The sequence below is a fragment of the Erithacus rubecula genome, assembly GCF_903797595.1.
Source record: "Erithacus rubecula genome assembly, chromosome: 23".
Taxonomy (NCBI): domain Eukaryota; kingdom Metazoa; phylum Chordata; class Aves; order Passeriformes; family Muscicapidae; genus Erithacus; species Erithacus rubecula.
The window spans coordinates 4,917,026-4,934,632 of record NC_136675.1 but is presented as its reverse complement, the minus strand read 5'-3'; the positions used below and the strand labels follow the sequence as shown (position 1 = coordinate 4,934,632).

Sequence of the window (17,607 nt, the reverse complement as noted above, 5' to 3'; positions counted from 1 at the left end):
AGTTGCAGCAGCTGGAGGAGGGGGAAGCTCAGGTCGGAGCAGTCCCTGGCCTCGTGTGTTTGGGGTTTTTTCCTCCAAAACATCCTCGGCGGCACCGGTGACCTGGAGAATACCCTGTGCCTCGGTGTGTGCAGCAGGAAAATGGGTCTAATCCCGTTTACCTGTCTCCTGCAGAGCTGGCTGCAGTGTTTGATTCATGTCAGCGGCTTGGCTGGTGACTGCGGGATGAATGACGCTATATAAATGCAAAGTGTTATTAATATTTCATGTTGTAGTGAAAATGTACTAATGGGGCTTGTTCCTGGAAGATAAAGTGCTGCCATTAATACACCTTTGTGTCCCCTGTGCTGGGGACTCACCTGTGGAGGGATGGAAGGGGCTCTGCCTGGAGCAGAAACTGCCTGTCACACCTGGCAGCTCCCCAGAAAAAGGGATTTTAACCCAGAAAGGCACAAAGAGCCACTTCTGACACTCGCAAAATTAGGGGTACCTGGGGCAGAATGTCCCCCCTTCACCACTGGGTGATGATGGATGGGTCCTGCTCTGGGTTCTCCCTGCCAGCCTGTGGGGGACACAGCCCCTGGGAACCCCCTTTCTGGTACAGCCACTACACAGGCATGTTAAAAAAAAAAAAAAAAATGGGCTTGTTTGATTTCAAACTGCAGAACTCTTCCCTGGAGCCATCCGCAAACACTGGTAATTTACTTTACAGCTGTTTAGATTTGTTTCTTTTCTTTTTTTTTAAACCCCAGCAGAATTGCAAATGAAACATGTGTTTGCTCCTCAAATGACTCCAGCTGTACCTGAACTCCTGCACCCCATACCTCCCTGGACCTCTTCCCCTCTGACCCCCATCCCCACAGCTGTGAGATGGGGGGTCAGACCTCTAAGAGTGGGTTCTCTGAGCTGGGGGGTTCATCCAGATTCTGGTATCATCCAGATCTTTGAGCTGGGAGGGCTCCAGATTCTGGTATCAAGGAGAGGTGATGGGGAAGAGACCTGTGCCAGCTTGCAGATGAGGGGAGCACAGGTAAGCACAGGTAATTGCTTGCCAGTGAAATTATCAACTGCCACAAACTTGTCAGAGGGTAGCGAGGGATAAAGGCTCTGCTAAATTATTGCCATGGTGTAAAGTTTCAATAAAAAGGGATTATAAAGGGCGGTGTTTGGCTGAGAGGCTCCCGGCGCTGTGGGCAGGGACTCCCACGGCTTGGCCACTTTGGAGCAAGGGGAGGTGGGTCCAGGGAAGGCATGGAGGGACCCTGGGTTGTACTGAACACCCCTTGCAGAAGCTGAGGACAGACAGCCCTGAGCTCCCACCCTCCCCAGGGCGGCTCAGCCCTTCCCCGCACGGCAGCGCTGCGGGGCCGCCCTCCGCCTCGGGAAATCTGGCATTCCACGGGACACGTGGGGATCCGCCTGGAGCCTCATCCCTTCCCGCGGGAATCTCCTCCTCGCTCCCAGGAGCTCGGGGGTGACTCATGTGCTGCCTCTCCTGCCGGGCGATGCGCTCCTGCCCTGGGCAGGTGCCGACCCGCAGCAGCGCCGCGGAGCGACACCCGCAGGTGAGCGGGCTGGGGACCCCCTCTGCCGCGACCCCCGGCCCCGAGGAGGTGGGGAGGGCGCTGGGGAAGTGCAGCCTGACACCAGGGAGATGGGCACAGCCTGCGCTGCTGCCGGGAAGGAGGAATCTGGGGTTTGCGTGTTCCTGCAAGGAGCCACGGTGAGACGGGAGCGACGAGAACCGGGAGCGCCCAGCCCTGCGGGTGGGTGCATTGGCCGAGCTGTGCAGAGCAGGGGGGGTGTTCACCCCTGAGAGCCCCTCGGAGAGGGGGAATCTTCTTATTCCACTGGTAGGCAAAATATTTCAGGAGAACCAGTGCCCAACGCAGTCCTGCTTTGCTGCAGCTGCACGGCGCATGGGGCGCGTTTATTTGGCACGATGCAAGTCGGGGTTAAATCGCAGGGGCCTGGGGCTGGTGACTTTTGGTTGTTTTGGCTCCTCGGCCGTGCAGGGGCTGTGCACGGCCGCTGCCGCTGCCTTTGCCCTGCCGTGGGCTCCCCGGTGCGTGGGGACATGGAGCAGTGGCACAGGGCTGCCAGGGGGAGCACGGAGGCGACGGCAGATTCCAGCGATGGGAGAGGACGCGTCCGAGTGAGTCACGCCCCGGCTGCCCCGATTTGTTCTCTGCCTTGGCCAGGCCTGGCAATGTAAGGAAAATGAATAACAAATACCTGGGCAACGAGGCGGGAGCTGGGGCGGGATGGGGGCTGAGCCGCGCACCGGAGGTGGCGGTGGCTGGAGGACGCTGTGGCTGTGGCAGAAACCTCGAGTGTTGGCAGATCCCCGTGTTCCCAGAGTGGAGGAACAGAGTGGGTGCTTGGAGGAGACATGCCAGTCAGAGCAGGTCTGTGCTGTCAGTGCTGTCCCTGCATGCCAGCACAGGGCAGAGACAGTCCCAGGAGCGTGGCTCAGCTTTAGGGCACACAGGAGCTCCAGTGGGGACCTCCTGCTTCTTCTTCAGTTTCAGTGTCTTCTCCCTTCCCAGGCTGGCTAACAGCATCGGGGAGCCATGAACTGGGGGGTGTTCGAGGGGCTGCTCAGCGGTGTCAACAAGTACTCCACAGCCTTCGGCCGTGTCTGGCTCTCCCTCGTCTTCATCTTCCGCCTGCTGGTTTACCTGGTGGCGGCCGAGCGTGTCTGGAGCGATGACCACAAGGACTTCGACTGCAACACGCGGCAGCCGGGCTGCACCAACGTCTGCTTCGACCACTTCTTCCCCATCTCCCACATCCGCCTCTGGGCCCTGCAGCTCATCCTGGTGACGTGTCCGTCCCTCCTGGTCATCATGCACGTGGCCTACAGGGAGGCCAAGGAGCAGAGGCTGCGTGAGATCCAAGGGGACAACTATCGCTGCATCTACCCCAACCCCGGCAAGAAGCGGGGCGGGCTGTGGTGGACGTACCTGCTCAGCCTCATCTTCAAGGCCTGTGTGGATGTGGTTTTCCTCTACATCTTCTACCGCTTCTACAGGAACTACACCCTGCCCCGGCTGGTGAAGTGCGAGCTGCCGCCCTGCCCCAACGTGGTGGACTGCTTCATCTCCCGGCCCACCGAGAAGAACATCTTCACCCTCTTCATGGTGGCCACCACGTGTGTCTGCGTGGTGCTGAACCTCATTGAGGCCACCTACCTGATTGGGAAGCGGTGCCACGAGTGCCTGGAGCCCAGAGAAGGGGACAGCCGGCGGCACAGCCATTCCTCTGTCTCCCACACTGACCCCGTGGGCACGGGCATGCAGGTGTTCCATGGGGCAGACTACAAACCCCCCACAGCCACCATCCCACTCCCAGCCTCCTGCCCCAGCACGCTGTCCGAGGATGAGGCTCATTCCTAGAGCTGCCAGGAGGAAGCAGGAGTTGCTCACCTGGCCTGCAACTTTTCAGCTGCTCTTTCTCCTCTGTGCCCCAGTGCAGCTGCACTGAGTTGGACTGTGCCTGAGAAAGGCACTTCCCATCATCCTGCTGGATTTGGGGTAAAGCAGGGGCTGTAGAGCACATGGCAGTGACAGGGAGCAGCAGCTCCATGGCAGCTGTGAACTGACAGTGGTGCCCAGATCTGAGCCTGTACCAGCCAGGACAGACACCCTGACCCCCCCAGGAAACCCCTCTCCTTATCTCATCATGCATCAGCCACTCAGTGGGTGTCAGGGCCACCTCAGACTGATGCAATTGTCATTAATAACACTCATTAGTGGAGTGGGGACAAGAACAGGTCCCTGGTGCCACAGCCACCACAGAGAAGGATCCGGCCAGGCAGGCAGCACCAGCTGTGGGCTGCTGGATCATCCTGCTTGGCCAGGGCAAAACACCTGAGCAAAACAGCCAAACATGGGAGAGGAAAAACACCTCGACCATTGATTAAACAATAACATTAAATGTCAGAATCTGATCTCGTTTATTGTTGCAATACATCGCGTTCGGCTGTGACACGGGCAGTGCTGCCATTTCTGAGGCCATCAGAGGGAGCTGAGCTTTAGCTGGTATGAATAATTAACAATAATTTCATGGCAAATGCACTCACAAGTAACATTAACATTGAACATGCAGCTCGATCTGTTACTGGTTTTGCTTTACTCAGAGGGTGTGATAATTCTTTTTTCCATGAGCAGTGACAGTGCCAGCACTCCCTGGCTCTGTCCCAAAGGAAGTGGCACAGGGACACCATCGCTGTGTCCTTTATGTGACTGAAGCCATTCTCAGTGACAGATCACTGCAGTGATCCAGCTGAGACCCTCCATGGGTGAAACTGAGCTCATTCCCACAGCCCATCCTGGGGAAAGGACCAGCTGGATGTGCTGGGCTGGAGTTGAGGGGCTGCTGTGGGCAGGGGAACACCAGGGACAGGCAGGGCTGAAGGGAAGCCAAGAGCAGCTGGGGCTGCAGCACTGCTGGGTGGGAGGGCAGGGACTGAAGCAGCCACTGATGGGGGTGAGGATGGTGGAGAAGCTCTGGGGGGATCCCAGCCACCAGCACAGCTCCTTGTGCTGACACCAGCGAGCCTGGAGACCTTTGGGTTCAGAGACAGTGCAATACAGAAGGAATTATTTCCACTTCTGCTCAGGGGAAGCTGTGCTGGCACTGCCTTCCTCCCATGCACTCCTGTTGCTGGATTATCCACCTGAAAGTTTTCTTTATGAAGCCCATAACGTCAGAGGACACAAGTTGTTCTTTGTGTGCGAGCCACTGCTCTGATTTAAAGAGCATGGGCTGGGCTGTTTGTTTTCCAGCAAGGCTGGCCACTCCTGCTCCAGGCTGGAGAGTGAAACCCCGAGGTGTTCCCCTCTCCAAGTGATAATGGGGACAGAGATGAGCCCCAGAAAAACCACCCTGTCCCACTTCCACACATCAAAGCACAGCTGGAGCTGCTGCCCATTACGAGACACATGAAGATCCTGTTGCTGTGTTGTCGTGCTTAGAGCAAATATTGCAGAGTTCTGGGTGTCTTGCACCATCCAGGCTTGGGATAAGCAGTGGTCAGCCAGAAAAAAGTGAGCATTTGGCTGCTTCTTTTGATATTGGTGCTGCAAAAACAGGGGTCTGGATACTGGGATATCCTGAAATGCAGAGGCACAACCAGGGTCAGCAAACCAGGGGGTGTGTCCCAATAAAAACTGAATATTTCCCAGATTTTGCATTCTCACACAGGAAATTCCCTGTATTTGCTTGTGGGGTCCCAGAAGACCTCCTAAATTTTGGAGTGAGAGGATTTTAAAGAAACTCACCACTAACTCCAGTCCAGGCAGGGATGTGGAGGGGATTGCATGCACAGGTCAGGGGTAACTTGGCCTTCCCAGCTTGGGCTTGTTTCTGCCCTGGCCAAAACCCACCTGTTTGCTGGGAATTAAGGAGAAACTCTGATTTATGTCTGGCCCTGGCTGCTGGCTCCCAGGATCCCATGACTCCTCTGCTCCATTCTTGCGGGGGAGTCTCGTCCCTGGGGATGTGGCCCTGGAGGGGACAGCTGTTGGCAGGAAGAATCCTGCCATGCCCCATTTAAGACCCTCCTAAAGAGGGTTTTAGGTTTGAGCTTTTCCTGCTGGTTTGGCATCTGCCTGCTCCACTGTTGGAGTTTTTTCCCTTTATGGAGGAGCCAAGGTTGGGCCTCCCTAAGTGACTGGGGGTTTTGGTGGCACTGAGGCCTTTCAGCTGTCACCCTGCTGTGCATGGTGGCAGGGTGACATGTCCTGGGCATCTTCCTGAAGCTGCCAGGTGCTGAGATCAGCAGAACCACGCTGGCACCTCATCCCTGCGCCCACACTGGCAGAGGGATGGTAGCAGGGGGTGCAGGGATGTGCCCCTTGATGGATTTATGGATTTAGCCAAACACCCAGCTCAGCATTTCAAAACTCTGCAAAGCACCGGGTGTTTCCGCTCCCCACCCTACTGCCCGAGGGAAATCTTCTGTTCGTGCCAAATGCACCTGAACTTTCTCACCGTGGCCACATGGCCACTCCTGAAATTCCAAAACTGCAGGCCAGAGGCTGCCCAGGGGTGATCTGGCCCCTCTTCACCTGGCCCTTACAGGGTTTGGCCGTGGGGCAGGGAGCAGCTGCCTCTGCAAGGATTCAGAGCTGCCAATGCTCCTGGCAACTTCCCCCTCTCTTCAGGGTTTTTCACCTCCCAGGCCACAGCCCCCAGATTCCTGCTGAACTCCTGCCACACCAGCTCTCTGCAACAACATAGCTCAAATTCCTGATCCAGGCAGCTCCGGGGTGAAGGAAGGCTCCAGAGCCCCTGCTTGGCTCTCACCCGGGATTGGGGTGCCCCTGTCTGTCCCCTCCTCCAGGTTCACCCCATCCTGCACCCCCAGGCTCCCACCAGGGTTTGCTTTGGGGCTCCTGGGCTCCCATTCCTGTGTGTCCCCAGCCTGGCAGACCCTCACTGGCTTTATTTGATCTCCTGAAGACAAAAAGCCTCGGGGCAAGTGGCTCCTATCTGCCAGGAAAGCAGGCAGCAAATCTCCCCGGGCACCAAGCAGAGCACCCCGGGGCTCCTCAGACGTGTCCCCATGGGAGGGGTGGCCCTGGCGAGGTGCCGAGGCTCCAGCAGGGCTGATCAGCCCCAGGGTGTGCCGGAGGATTCCAGGGAAACCTCGGGGCACTCTAGAAACCAGGCGAGAGGAGGGAAGCGCATTCCTGCTCGGCTACGTCGGCACAGGCATCCATGGGGCTGATCCATCCGGTGGGATGGGGCTGGCTCAGCCTCCTGGGGAGAGGGACACCCACCTAGGGACACCTGGCAGGTCCCATGGGGTAGCCAAGAGCAGGGTCCGGCTGCACGGGGACCCTGCTCTTTGGGAAAGGTCCCATCTGGCCGCACCAGCCCTGCCAGGGCGGTGCCTGCAAGTTCCTGTAGGTTGGAGATACCGATGAGCTGTTGCAAAACTATTACTAAGGCAAAATCATTTAAAAAGTGGGTTACAATTGCGTCATCTGGGACTCTCAGCTGGGCCCACGGCTGGGGGACGGTGCGAGGTCTCTGCTGGGTCTGCAGTGCCCAGACCATCCCTGCGGGAATGGGACATCACCTGGAAGGAGCTGCTGGCGTTTCCCGTGAAGGAATCCGTCTGTGCTGATCTCCCTGCGGCGTTTGACCTGCCTTTTGTTGTTCAAGCCGAGCGTGTGTGTGCATGTGAGCAGCAAGAGCCTCTCCAGGAGCTGTTTGCCAGACTCACCCAGTTACTGGGAGCCAAACCAACCACCCTTCCCCTCCCCTCGCACGCTCAGACAAATCCCGGGTGTGCAGGAGGGCTGCGGCTCGGAAGGAGCTTCCCCGCTCGGATCCAGACACCTTCCTCTGGCTTCCCCACCTGGACAGGTAATCCCGGGGCACTGGGAACTCTGGGGCTGCCAGGGCTGAGGGGGGACAGCCACGCTGTGTAACGGGGTGCAGGGGGGACTTGGGGGTCAGAGATGGGGATCCCAACATCACACGGCGCCACATCGGGACCCAACACACCCCACAGGCGGTGTTGGGGTGCCCATCCCATGGGTGATACAGGGAGATGGCACAGCATGGCACCCCGACGAGCAGCAATGGCCACCCCAGGCCTCGCCCCTCTGTCCCACTCCCAAAAGAGGCAGAGCCCCTCTGAGAGAAGCAGTTGTGCTGAGTTTGCAGCCCAGGGGGGAGCAGGGCGCTGCCGGGTCCCCCGCCCTGCGCCCACGCGGGGCAGGAGGCGGCCGTGACGCAGCAGGCTGGCATCCCGGGGCTGGCCGGGCTCTGCGGGAGCAAAGCGGCGCTGCCCGCACGGCTGAGCACGGCTCAGCCCGGCTCTGCCTGGGGGGCTCACGCAGCGCTGCACACTGCCCCTGCCGCGGGGATTGGCACGGAGCTGGGCACGGAGAGCACACCCCCTTCCTGCCCCGCTGCGGGTCCGTGACCGGAGCCAGCGCTGGGCTGAACCGGGCACACGGGTGCTGGGCAGGTGGGTTATGGGCAGGTGGGCGCTGGGTTGGTCTCACTGGCACCAGAAGTGGGGTCATGGGTGAATTGGGAGGCTGGTGAGGGGGGTACAGGCTCTGGGGGCTGTTCCATCAGCACCAGCTTTTGGAGGCAAAACTGTAGCTCCCCTCTGCCAGTTTTAAATCCAAGGGTTGGGTGGGAACACAATGATTGCTCCCCACCCTGACTCCCGGCCAAGGGTTTGCCAGGGAAGGGAGGAAGATCTGGTTTCAGACAGGGCAGTGAATGAAGGAACGGGCACGGGCAGAGGCACAGCCCTGGCACTTGGCACACGCTGCCAGGGACCCCAGCCTGGGGTTCCCAGCTCAGCCACACTTCCTGGTGTGACCCTGGGCCAGAAGTGTGGGAGCACAGCCACAGGTTTGGGGCTTGCTGTGGGTTGGTCCTGGCCAAGGACAGGCTCCCAGACTGCTCCATGGGATTCTGTTGTGTCCCCACAGCCCTGGGACACCGCGGTGCACTGGATGAGAGGACCCTGATCACCAGTTTGCCATCGCACCCTGGCTATGCCCCGTGCTGGACACTTCCCACCTCACAGCCCCCCGTGAGCGGGGAAGGATCCTGTGCCTCCTCCAGGTATGTCTCAGAAGGCTCTGCCTGGGCAGCTGCTAATTCCTTAGAAGTGGGAGTGACCCAGCATTCTGTGAATCCCTTTGCCAGGGCAGACATATTCACAGCCCAGAGGGTTGCAAAAATCACCTGGGTTTGTAAATCCAGGTGTAGTAAAGCTCTGGGTCAGGCTTAGCGTGTCACCCATCCCACACAGAGCAGCCCCAGGCTGAGCTGCAGAGCCGGTTTGGCCGTCGGGACCTCCAGCATTGCTGCTGGAGCAGGAGCAGAGTGCTGGCCAGGGTGACATGCTGGTGACACACACACGGACTGTGACTCTCACTTTCTGCAGCCCCGCTGTCACCTGTGTTTGGGCTGCCTCAGGTATTGCCTGTGAGACAGAAAACTGGCATGTCCCAGCACCCCAGCCCTGCAGGAGCAGCCATTTCCCCTCTGGCTGTTGATCCTGCTCCAGCAGATTGTGCTGCCAGGTCGCAGCAGCACGCAGGGACTTGGCCGGGTGGCTCATCCCTTACAGTAAAGGCTCTATCAAAAGGAAGTGCAGAGAGATTGAGTCACCTCTGTCACCAGGAGTGTGTGGGGACCGGATTTACTGTCTGCAAGGGTGAAGAGCCCCCATCCTGGATGAGTGTAATGTGGTGGGGAAGAGGGTTCAGCGCTCAATGAGATTTAGTGCAGCCAGAGATGTGCAGCCCCAGTGGTGTCTCCCATTGCTCCTCGCCCAGCGCTCCTCCTGCCTCCCCAGGTTGGGTGACTCCGGTCTCCCTCTGCTGCCATGGATTGGAAAACGCTGCAGACGCTGCTCAGTGGGGTCAACAAGTACTCCACAGCCTTCAGCCGCATCTGGCTCTCCGTGGTCTTTGTCTTCCGTGTGCTGGTCTACGTGGTGGCAGCTGAGCGGGTCTGGGGTGACGAGCAGAAGGACTTTGATTGCAACACGCGGCAGCCGGGCTGCACCAACGTGTGCTATGACCACTTCTTCCCCATCTCCCACATCCGCCTCTGGGCCCTGCAGCTCATCTTTGTCACTTGTCCTTCCCTCCTGGTCACCATGCACGTGGCTTACCGGGAGGACCGCGAGAGGAAGAACCGGGAGAAGAATGGAGAGAATTGCCCCAAGCTCTACAGCAACACGGGCAAGAAGCACGGCGGGCTGTGGTGGACCTACCTGTTCAGCCTCATCTTCAAGCTTATCATAGAGATCCTGTTCCTCTACCTCCTCCACAAGATGTGGGACAGCTTTGATTTGCCACGGCTGGTCAAGTGCTCCAACGTGGATCCCTGTCCCAACACCGTGGACTGCTACATAGCTCGGCCAACCGAGAAAAGAGTCTTCACCTATTTCATGGTTGGAGCCTCCTCCATCTGCATCATCCTCACCGTCTGTGAGATCTTCTACCTCATCTTCAAGCGAGTTGTCCAGAGGACAAGGAAGTGGAGGAAATCCAAGCGCTCTGTCAGCTACAGCAAGGCCTCCACCTGCCACTGCCACGTCAAGTCAGAGGAGAAGGACAGCAAGTCCCAGCCTAGGTGTGTGGCTGCCCTGACTGCTATCTGAGGGGTGCTGGGAAGGGTGGTGGGGGTAGAAATGTCCTGGTATGTGCCAGGGATGGTTGGCACCACCAGACTCTTCAGCCAGGACCTCAGGGGCTGTAAGGGGAGGGGGACACATCCATGGGAATTCTCCTGCTTGGGACCATGGGCTCAGCCCTGGGTGTCCCAGTGGTGTGGACGTGCTTGGTGGCAGGTGGGTGCTGGCTGCCCATGGCCATGCCTGAGGGTGTCTGTTCTTCCCACAGAGGAGAAGAGCCGTGAGCTCACCCGTCCCAGCTGGTTCACATTCCCCCCAACTTGGCTTTTCCAGCCTGCCAAATCCCCAAATCATCAAGAATCAACCTGTGTGAAAAATGACTAAACCCAACAAAATAATGTCCCTGGAGAGAGACCCATGGGTGCCTGAGCAGACACAGGTAAGGAAGGGTAGCCCTGGAGCTCTGCAGGCAGCGGTGCCATGAGCATGGACTTCACAGCAGCACACAGATCTGAGTCCAGCAGCTTCTATTGGGTCCTGCAGCTCTGTGAGTGCACCTAGCTGGTGCCCAGCCAGGGCTGGTGTCACCCAATGTGTGCCAGTCCTCTCAGCTCCCTGTGCCTCACACACACACACAGTGCCAAGCACTGCTTCCTTTTGTACCAAGAAACCAAAGGAATCCTGGGCTCTATGGCCAGAGCTCTCTTCATGCACCCAAAGTAATGACAGAGGACTAGGGCTCCAGGCTATTGGCAACTGTTCTGCTGGCCCAATTTGCCATTCCTGGAGCAGGGGAGCTTCTCCCCCTTGGCTCACACAAGCACCAAGCAATGTCCTGCCCAAATGCCTTTGCTGGCTTTGCTGCTTCCCTTGGTGCCTCTGTGCCCCTCCTCAGATCAGATGCACATCACACATGGAACAAGCTACTGATCCAAAAGATCAATAAATGTCACATTTGGAGACACCAAAATCTGCTCTGCATGGTGGAAATCGGGGGACTGGTGAGGGCAGAAGATTTGCAAAGGTTCCTCAGAGCCTGTAGCCAGGTCATTCTCCTCTGCCTGAGCTCACAGCCTCTGGTCAAGCCCACAGCCGAGCTCACGTCTGCCCGTTCCGCCTCTCCCAGCTTCTCACGCGTCGTTAAACTTTAATTCAGTACAACCGAACGCTGGCCCCCAAGGAAATCAAGGAGGGATGAGCATCAATTATTTACTAAACCTTGATAAATATTACAATAAATAGAAATTATTTCCGTTTAATCTCTCCTTAAGTAGCACTAGTGGAGGGTCTGCTGTTCCCAGCTCCACTCAGTCTGCCGGCGTTTCACAGCCAAGACAGCAAAGGCAAAGCTCGGTCTGGAACCTGCGGGGAGTTCCCGACAGGGAACTGTGGGGCTGATCCCGGGAACCGGCAGGATGAGGGATGGGGACCAGGCTCCGGTGCGGTTCATCCCGGGAACCGGCGGGATGCGGTACGGGGACCAGGCTCCGGTGCGGTTAATCCCGGGAGCAGTGGGATGCGGGATGGGGACCAGGCTCCGGTGCGGTTAATCCCGGGAGCAGTGGGATGCGGGATGGGGACCAGGCTCCGGTGCGGTTAATCCCGGGAGCAGTGGGATGCGGGATGGGGACCAGGCTCCGGTGCGGTTAATCCCGGGAGCAGTGGGATGCGGGATGGGGACCAGGCGCCGGTGCGGTTCATCCCGGGAGCAGTGGAATGCGGGATGGGCACCAGGCGCCGGTGCGGTTCATCCCGGGAACCGGCGGGATGCGGGATGGGGACCAGGCTCCGGTGCGGTTCATCCCGGGAACCGGCGGGATGCGGGACCGCAGCCGAGCTCCGGTGGGGCTCCAGCACCACCCAGCGCTCGCCGCGCCGCACGGACCCTCGGGGGCAAACCACGAGCGCAGCAGCCGCGGTCCGGCCGGCGCGGGCAAGGATAGAACATCCCCGGGACACCGGGCGGGTGATGGAGCGTCCCCGGGACACTCCGCCGTGCAGAGGACGGAGGATCCCGGGGACACCCTGCCTGGCAGGGAACTAAACACCCCCAGCACACCGGACAGGGGACGGAGCATCCCGCGGTCTCCGGCTCGGCAAGTTTTCCCGGTGGCGGAGCAGCAGCCGGAGACGAGAGTACGGGAGCACCCGAGCTTCCCACCGCTCCCCCCCCAGCTTCGGCCCCCACGGTCCGGCCGCCCCCGCCCCGCCCGCCGGGGCCGCCCCCTGCTCCGGGGGCCGCGGGAGGGGGCGGCCCCGCACACCTGCGGCTCGGCCCGGCCCGGTACTAAGCCCCGGCCCCCAGTTTCCTGCCCGTGCTCCTCCTCCGGCTTCCCCAGGCCCCGAACAACTGAAGGCACCCGGTCCGAGCCCTCTCAGTCAGCGCGGCCCGAGCCCGCGGGACGTGCCCGGAGCGGCGGAGGTGAGTGCGGGCACCGGGACCGCTCGGGGACACCGCGCTGGGGACGGGGCACCCCCCCACCCCACTGCTGCCAGGGGCTCCTTTAACGGCACAGCCGCCACTTCTGTGCTTAATTAGCAGCGGTTAATGAGGAGTTGGGGCTGCGGCTGCCCTGTCTCTCCCTCACAGCCGGGCTGAGCGTCCGCGGGGTGCGGGCTTGGCTCCCCAGGATCCCGGGAATAGCAGCGGGGTGGTGAGCGGTGCCGGGATCCCCTGGCGAGGGGAGGGGGCTGGGGCTGGGGCTGGGAGTCCATCGCCCCGCAGCAAGAGATGGTGGGAGACTGTCAGCTCAGTTTGGGGTGAGCCCTGAATAGGCGTCGGGGTGGCAGTTGTACCCCAAGGGCTTGTGCTTCCCCTCTAGACCCTCCTGCTCTCTGCTTTTTGGGGAAGCCGGGGCAGCAGCAGGAAATTTGTGAGCCGGAGTCTCCTCTCCAGGTGCCCTGAGCTCCCTGGGCAGCCCCAAAAGAGCCTCTAGCTTCGGGCTGTCCCCAGAGCCAGGACAGCCACGGGCTGTGGGTGCTGCTGGGAGGGGAGAATCCCTGTCTCTCTCCGTTTCTGCACTGTGTAGGAGGAGCCCTCTGGGGCTCCTAAACGCTCCTGGAACCCTCCCTCCCTCAGAAGCGGGATGTTCCTCTGAGGGTTTGCTGGGGCACTCCGCAGAGCAGCTATATCCTGAAAAAGCACGGGGTTTAGGTGGTCACATCTGCCCTGTGCTCCCGAGCACGGAAACAGGGAACTGATGTGGCTGCTCTCTTCTCTCTGCTGGCAGAGGCAAAGGGCTCCTAGAAGATGGGTGACTGGGAATTTCTGCAGAAACTGCTGGACCAAGTCCAGGAGCATTCGACTGTGATCGGGAAGATCTGGCTCACCGTGCTCTTCATCTTCCGCATCCTCATCCTGGGTCTGGCCGGGGAGTCCGTGTGGGGGGACGAGCAGTCGGATTTCGTGTGTAACACCAAGCAGCCAGGCTGCACCAACGTCTGCTATGACAAAGCCTTCCCCATCTCCCACATCCGCTACTGGGTGCTCCAGTTCCTCTTTGTCAGCACCCCGACCCTGCTTTACCTGGGCCACGTTGTCTATCTCTCCCGCAAGGAGGAGAAGCTGAAGAAGCAGGAGAGCGAGCTTCGGGCTGTCCACAGCAAGGACCCAAAGATCGAGCAGGCCCTGGCAGCCCTGGAGAAGAAGATGTCCAAGATCTACATGTCAGAGAGCGGGCGGCTCAAGATCCGAGGGGCGCTGATGTGGACGTACATCACCAGTGTCATCTGCAAGAGCATCTTTGAGGCTGGTTTCCTCGTGGGTCAGTGGTACCTGTATGGTTTCTCCATGGTGCCCCGCTACGTGTGCAAGAGGGACCCCTGCCCCCATCAGGTGGACTGCTTCATCTCCCGCCCCACCGAGAAGAGCATTTTCATCATTTTCATGCTGGTGATGGGCCTGATCTCCTTAATCCTGAACCTCCTGGAGCTCTTCCACCTCTGCTGTAAGAACCTCCTTAGCAACATCAAGAAGGTGTCGGGGCCAGCTGGACCGAGCCAGGACGCCTTTGTGGATGACATGGTCTCCAGTCCCTACACACCCAAGCACTATCCCTTCCTGCCCATGGCCGAGAGCCACGTGCCCTCCTACCAGACCTACAACAAGCTCTCCAGCGAGCAGAACTGGGCCAACTACCGCAACGAGGAGAACCTGGCACTGGGCAGTGGCAGCAGGCCCCTGTCGGACCCCTACAGCCCCCGAGCTGCTGAAGCCTCTGCCCCGGAGGAGAAGCCGGGCAGCCGGCCCGGGAGCTCAGCATCCAAAAAGCAATATGTGTAGTGCTGGGCTGGCCCCGGCTGGCATTCCTCAGTCCCTTGTGCCTGCAGAGGTGCTGGCTGTGGGCAGGCAGTGCCTCCTGCCTGGTGCTGTGCCACACACATTCCCCTCTCCAGAGACCTGCCCACCCCGGGATGGGATACTGTGGAGCACAGCCACTGCTCTCACTGGTTTTCCCCACAGACCCTGCAAGGAAGGAAACTGCACAGAGTTCCCCGGGACGCCGTGTCCTGTGTGCCTTGCCATGGGAAAGGGAGAAAGCCCTGGAGCCACGCCGTGGAACAGGCTGTCCCCGAGGCTGTGGCTGCAGCCTGCTGGTCATTGGGAGCAGCAGTTCAGCCAGACCCCAGAGCCAGAGTGCAGCTGTGGGAAGCTGCTCATCTCCAGCCTCCACACGGGGCAGGCTGAGCTGGGAACTGCTGGGAAAAGCTGGGCTGGGGCAGTGCTGCCTGATGCTGGCCACCAGCCCCACACTGCCCAGGGTTTGCTGCAGAAGCTGCCCCCTCCCCATGGGACACAGAGGGGTTAAGCCAGCTCTGTTGTGACCAGCAGATCCCAATGGCTGCAGGGTCACTGGGGGTGACCCAGGAGTGTGAGTTCCTCCCCTCCCAGCCCTGGGCTCTTTCCCATGGGATGTGTGCCTTTAAGTTATTTTTAACCTGCTGGCCTGAGCGTGGAGTTTCTGCCTTAAAGGTGCAGTTTGCAGGGACTTTGGGGAGATGTGTCCAACCTGGCCATGTGCCTTGGAGCCCCGTGGGGTTTAGGGGGGAATCAGCCCAGCACCTGATAGTTTGGGGGGTTTTATTACTTTGCACTAGTCATCTCCTGCTGTGGGCTGAGGGGCTGGAGGGGATAGAAGAACCAACTGTTGTCACAGGAGCTGTCACCCTGGCTTCCCCAGCCCACTGATGCTGTGAGAGGAGATTGTCCTGCTGTGACCAAGGGGCTGCAGGTCCTGTGTGACCCAGGTGTGAGAGTGGGGTGTGGGCACTGCCCTCAGCACTGTTTCCCTTCCCCTGGCAGACTCCATGATGCATCTTTTTGAATAAAGTTGGATGAATGAGAAAAGGTGAAGGTGTTGTGATTCCTGCAGCCTCCAGCTGCCTCCAGGAGGGCAGGTGAGGGTTTGGGGCTGAGGGAAATGCTGTCCTGGGGGGGTGATGGGTCTGGGGTGAAAGGGAAAGCGAACACACCTTTGTGCTGTGGGTGCCACTCACTCACTGCAAGCACAACCCTCCCTGCTGTGACCTCCTGTCCCCTTGAGCCCAGCCTTAACTCAGGGTTTTGACAGAACTGTCATGTCCCAGGCTCATGGTCTCCCAAAGCAGAGCTCAGCCCTTCTCCCTCCACTGCAGATAAACCCAGCAGAGGCCATGGAGCTGCTCGTGGCTGCATAATAGGTGGAAATGAGCCACAGATAAAGGCACACAATGTGACTGGGGCTGTTGTTTAGTTCCCCAGCCAAGCCAGGCCAGAGCAGAGCCTGCTCTCTGTCGAGGGCCTCTCCAGTGAGGGTGGGACAGGCTAAAAATACCCTGGAGAAAAAGAAATATGGGTGATATGGGGCAGTATCACTGCTATCGGCCACTGGAGGAAATGAGGAGGGAGGCACCCAGCTGAGCTGCCCTTGGGCTGGTGGCCAAGCCCACCCTTGGCTTCCTCCCTGCTGGGGATGAGGGGGGTGAAACCCCCTGGGGTGGGGGTCTGGGCACACCACCAGCTCCCAGCTCTTCCCTCTGGAGGATGTTGGGGTAGATGTGCTGTGGAAGGACCCTGCTCTGCTCCCACTGTTGCTCAATTGGGGTCTCCACATCCCAGTGCTCCCCAGGTATCAGCAGAGCCCTGCAGCTCTGGGGGGAGCAGCCCAGTGTGCTGGGCCAGGAGGAAATTCCCAAGTGCAAGGGAATGGAGCAGCCCCAGCATGTTTACCCACCACAGTGTCCCCGGGTCACCTCCCCTCTCCTGCACTCCTATTTTTGTTGGCACCAGGGGAGCATCACACTTTTCCGAGCGACCCTGCAAGGTGGAAAACAAGACAGCTGAGACCCCCCCTGGGCTGGATACAGTGCCCAGGCTCTGCACAAACACAGCTCCCTGTCCCACTATTGTTCCCATGTTGTGACAAAGTGCCTCGGGGCAGCTGCAGTGACCCCACGCCGCCGGGACCTGCTGCCAACAACAACAGCCAGGGGCTCACCTGAGGGCCAGGCTGGGGAGGGGGCAGCAGCAGGGCTGGGGTTGGCAGCAGCCCCCCAGAAGGTGGGAGGGCAGCCCTTAGGCAAATAAAAGTTTGGAGCTGATAAGAGCCCAGGTTGGCCCAGCAGAGCCCTTTGGCACAGCCTGGGGACAGATAGTGGCCAGACAGGCCTTTCTCACACCTCCATTCTCCCTCCTGAGTAAACAGGTCCCTCCAGGATAGGCCTTTCTCACACCTCCACACTCCTTCCTGAATAAACAGGTCCCTCCAGTCCCCTGTGGGAACAGCACTCACTCCCTCTACACCCAGCCCTGGATGATGATGCTGAGCCCCATCCTGGCACAATCAGGGGCTCTGACACCCTCAGACTTAGGAAACACTTTGAGGCAGCTCTGCCAGTTCTAGAGGGACCACACACTCCCCAGAACCCCAGCTCCTGCTGGGAGTGCTGGTCTAACACCAGTCACAGTCCTCAGGAACCCTGGGTCTCCTCTGCAGGGAGGTTTCTGCCCTCCTCCCAGTTAGGACCAGTCTGTGCTGGGCACCCTGCTCAGCTCTGCCATGGCCTGGGACAGAGGGCTGTCCTGCCTGAAAGGCTCTGCCTGCAGTGCTGGCCAAGCATCAAGGAGTTTATTTTTAAGCTTTCCCAGCATACAGCAAACCACAAGTGACTAAATCTGACCTAGTCAGGAAGAGCCGAGGTGGGAGCAGAATCACAGCTCAGGGGGAAGAAGGGCAGAGAGCTGGGCAGGAGGGAGCCAGGCAGAGCCACAGCATGGCCACACCTGTCCAGAGCACCCTGTGAATGCCCAGGTGTGCCCTCCAGGAGCAGACAGGAGCATCCTCCTGGGCCAGGCACAGAGCCCTGACCCCAGCACTCTGTGCCCACAGCACCCACCACTGGGGCAACCCCAAACCAGGAGCAATCCTGCCCTTTCCAGCCACTGCCAATGGTGCACAGTGAAGGAAAAGCAAACCCCACAGAGCTGCCTTCCTCCCCAG

At 59.5% G+C, this 17,607-nt stretch overlaps 3 protein-coding genes across 7 annotated transcripts; all 3 read left to right on the top strand.

Annotated features, from left to right (window-relative positions):
* The first annotated feature begins 1,255 nt into the window (after nt 1-1,255).
* LOC306811863 (gap junction beta-5 protein-like) lies at nt 1,256-3,944 on the top strand. Of its 5 annotated transcripts, none has more exons than XM_079325912.1 (3): nt 1,256-1,565; nt 2,344-2,408; nt 2,550-3,497. In XM_079325912.1, the coding sequence occupies exon 3, from the start codon at nt 2,574-2,576 to the stop codon at nt 3,396-3,398; it is 825 nt and encodes a 274-aa protein (XP_079182038.1). In that variant the 5' UTR covers nt 1,256-1,565; nt 2,344-2,408; nt 2,550-2,573; the 3' UTR covers nt 3,399-3,497. The 5 variants fall into 5 exon arrangements, with proteins under 5 accessions (XP_079182038.1, XP_079182037.1, XP_079182039.1 ...); XM_079325913.1 differs by lacking the exon at nt 1,256-1,565 and adding an exon at nt 1,992-2,155; XM_079325914.1 differs by lacking the exon at nt 1,256-1,565 and adding an exon at nt 2,195-2,211.
* A 2,846-nt stretch (nt 3,945-6,790) lies between these two features.
* On the top strand, nt 6,791-11,464 carry GJB3 (gap junction protein beta 3). Its single transcript, XM_079325616.1, has 4 exons — nt 6,791-7,380; nt 8,469-8,604; nt 9,344-10,128; nt 10,398-11,464. Exons 3-4 carry the CDS (start codon nt 9,374-9,376, stop codon nt 10,411-10,413), a joined length of 771 nt encoding a protein of 256 aa, XP_079181742.1. The 5' UTR covers nt 6,791-7,380; nt 8,469-8,604; nt 9,344-9,373; the 3' UTR covers nt 10,414-11,464.
* A 355-nt stretch (nt 11,465-11,819) lies between these two features.
* Nucleotides 11,820-15,482, top strand: GJA4 (gap junction protein alpha 4). The gene is made up of 2 exons (XM_079325565.1): nt 11,820-12,551; nt 13,360-15,482. The coding sequence occupies exon 2, from the start codon at nt 13,380-13,382 to the stop codon at nt 14,409-14,411; it is 1,032 nt and encodes a 343-aa protein (XP_079181691.1). The 5' UTR covers nt 11,820-12,551; nt 13,360-13,379; the 3' UTR covers nt 14,412-15,482.
* The last annotated feature ends 2,125 nt before the right edge of the window (nt 15,483-17,607 follow it).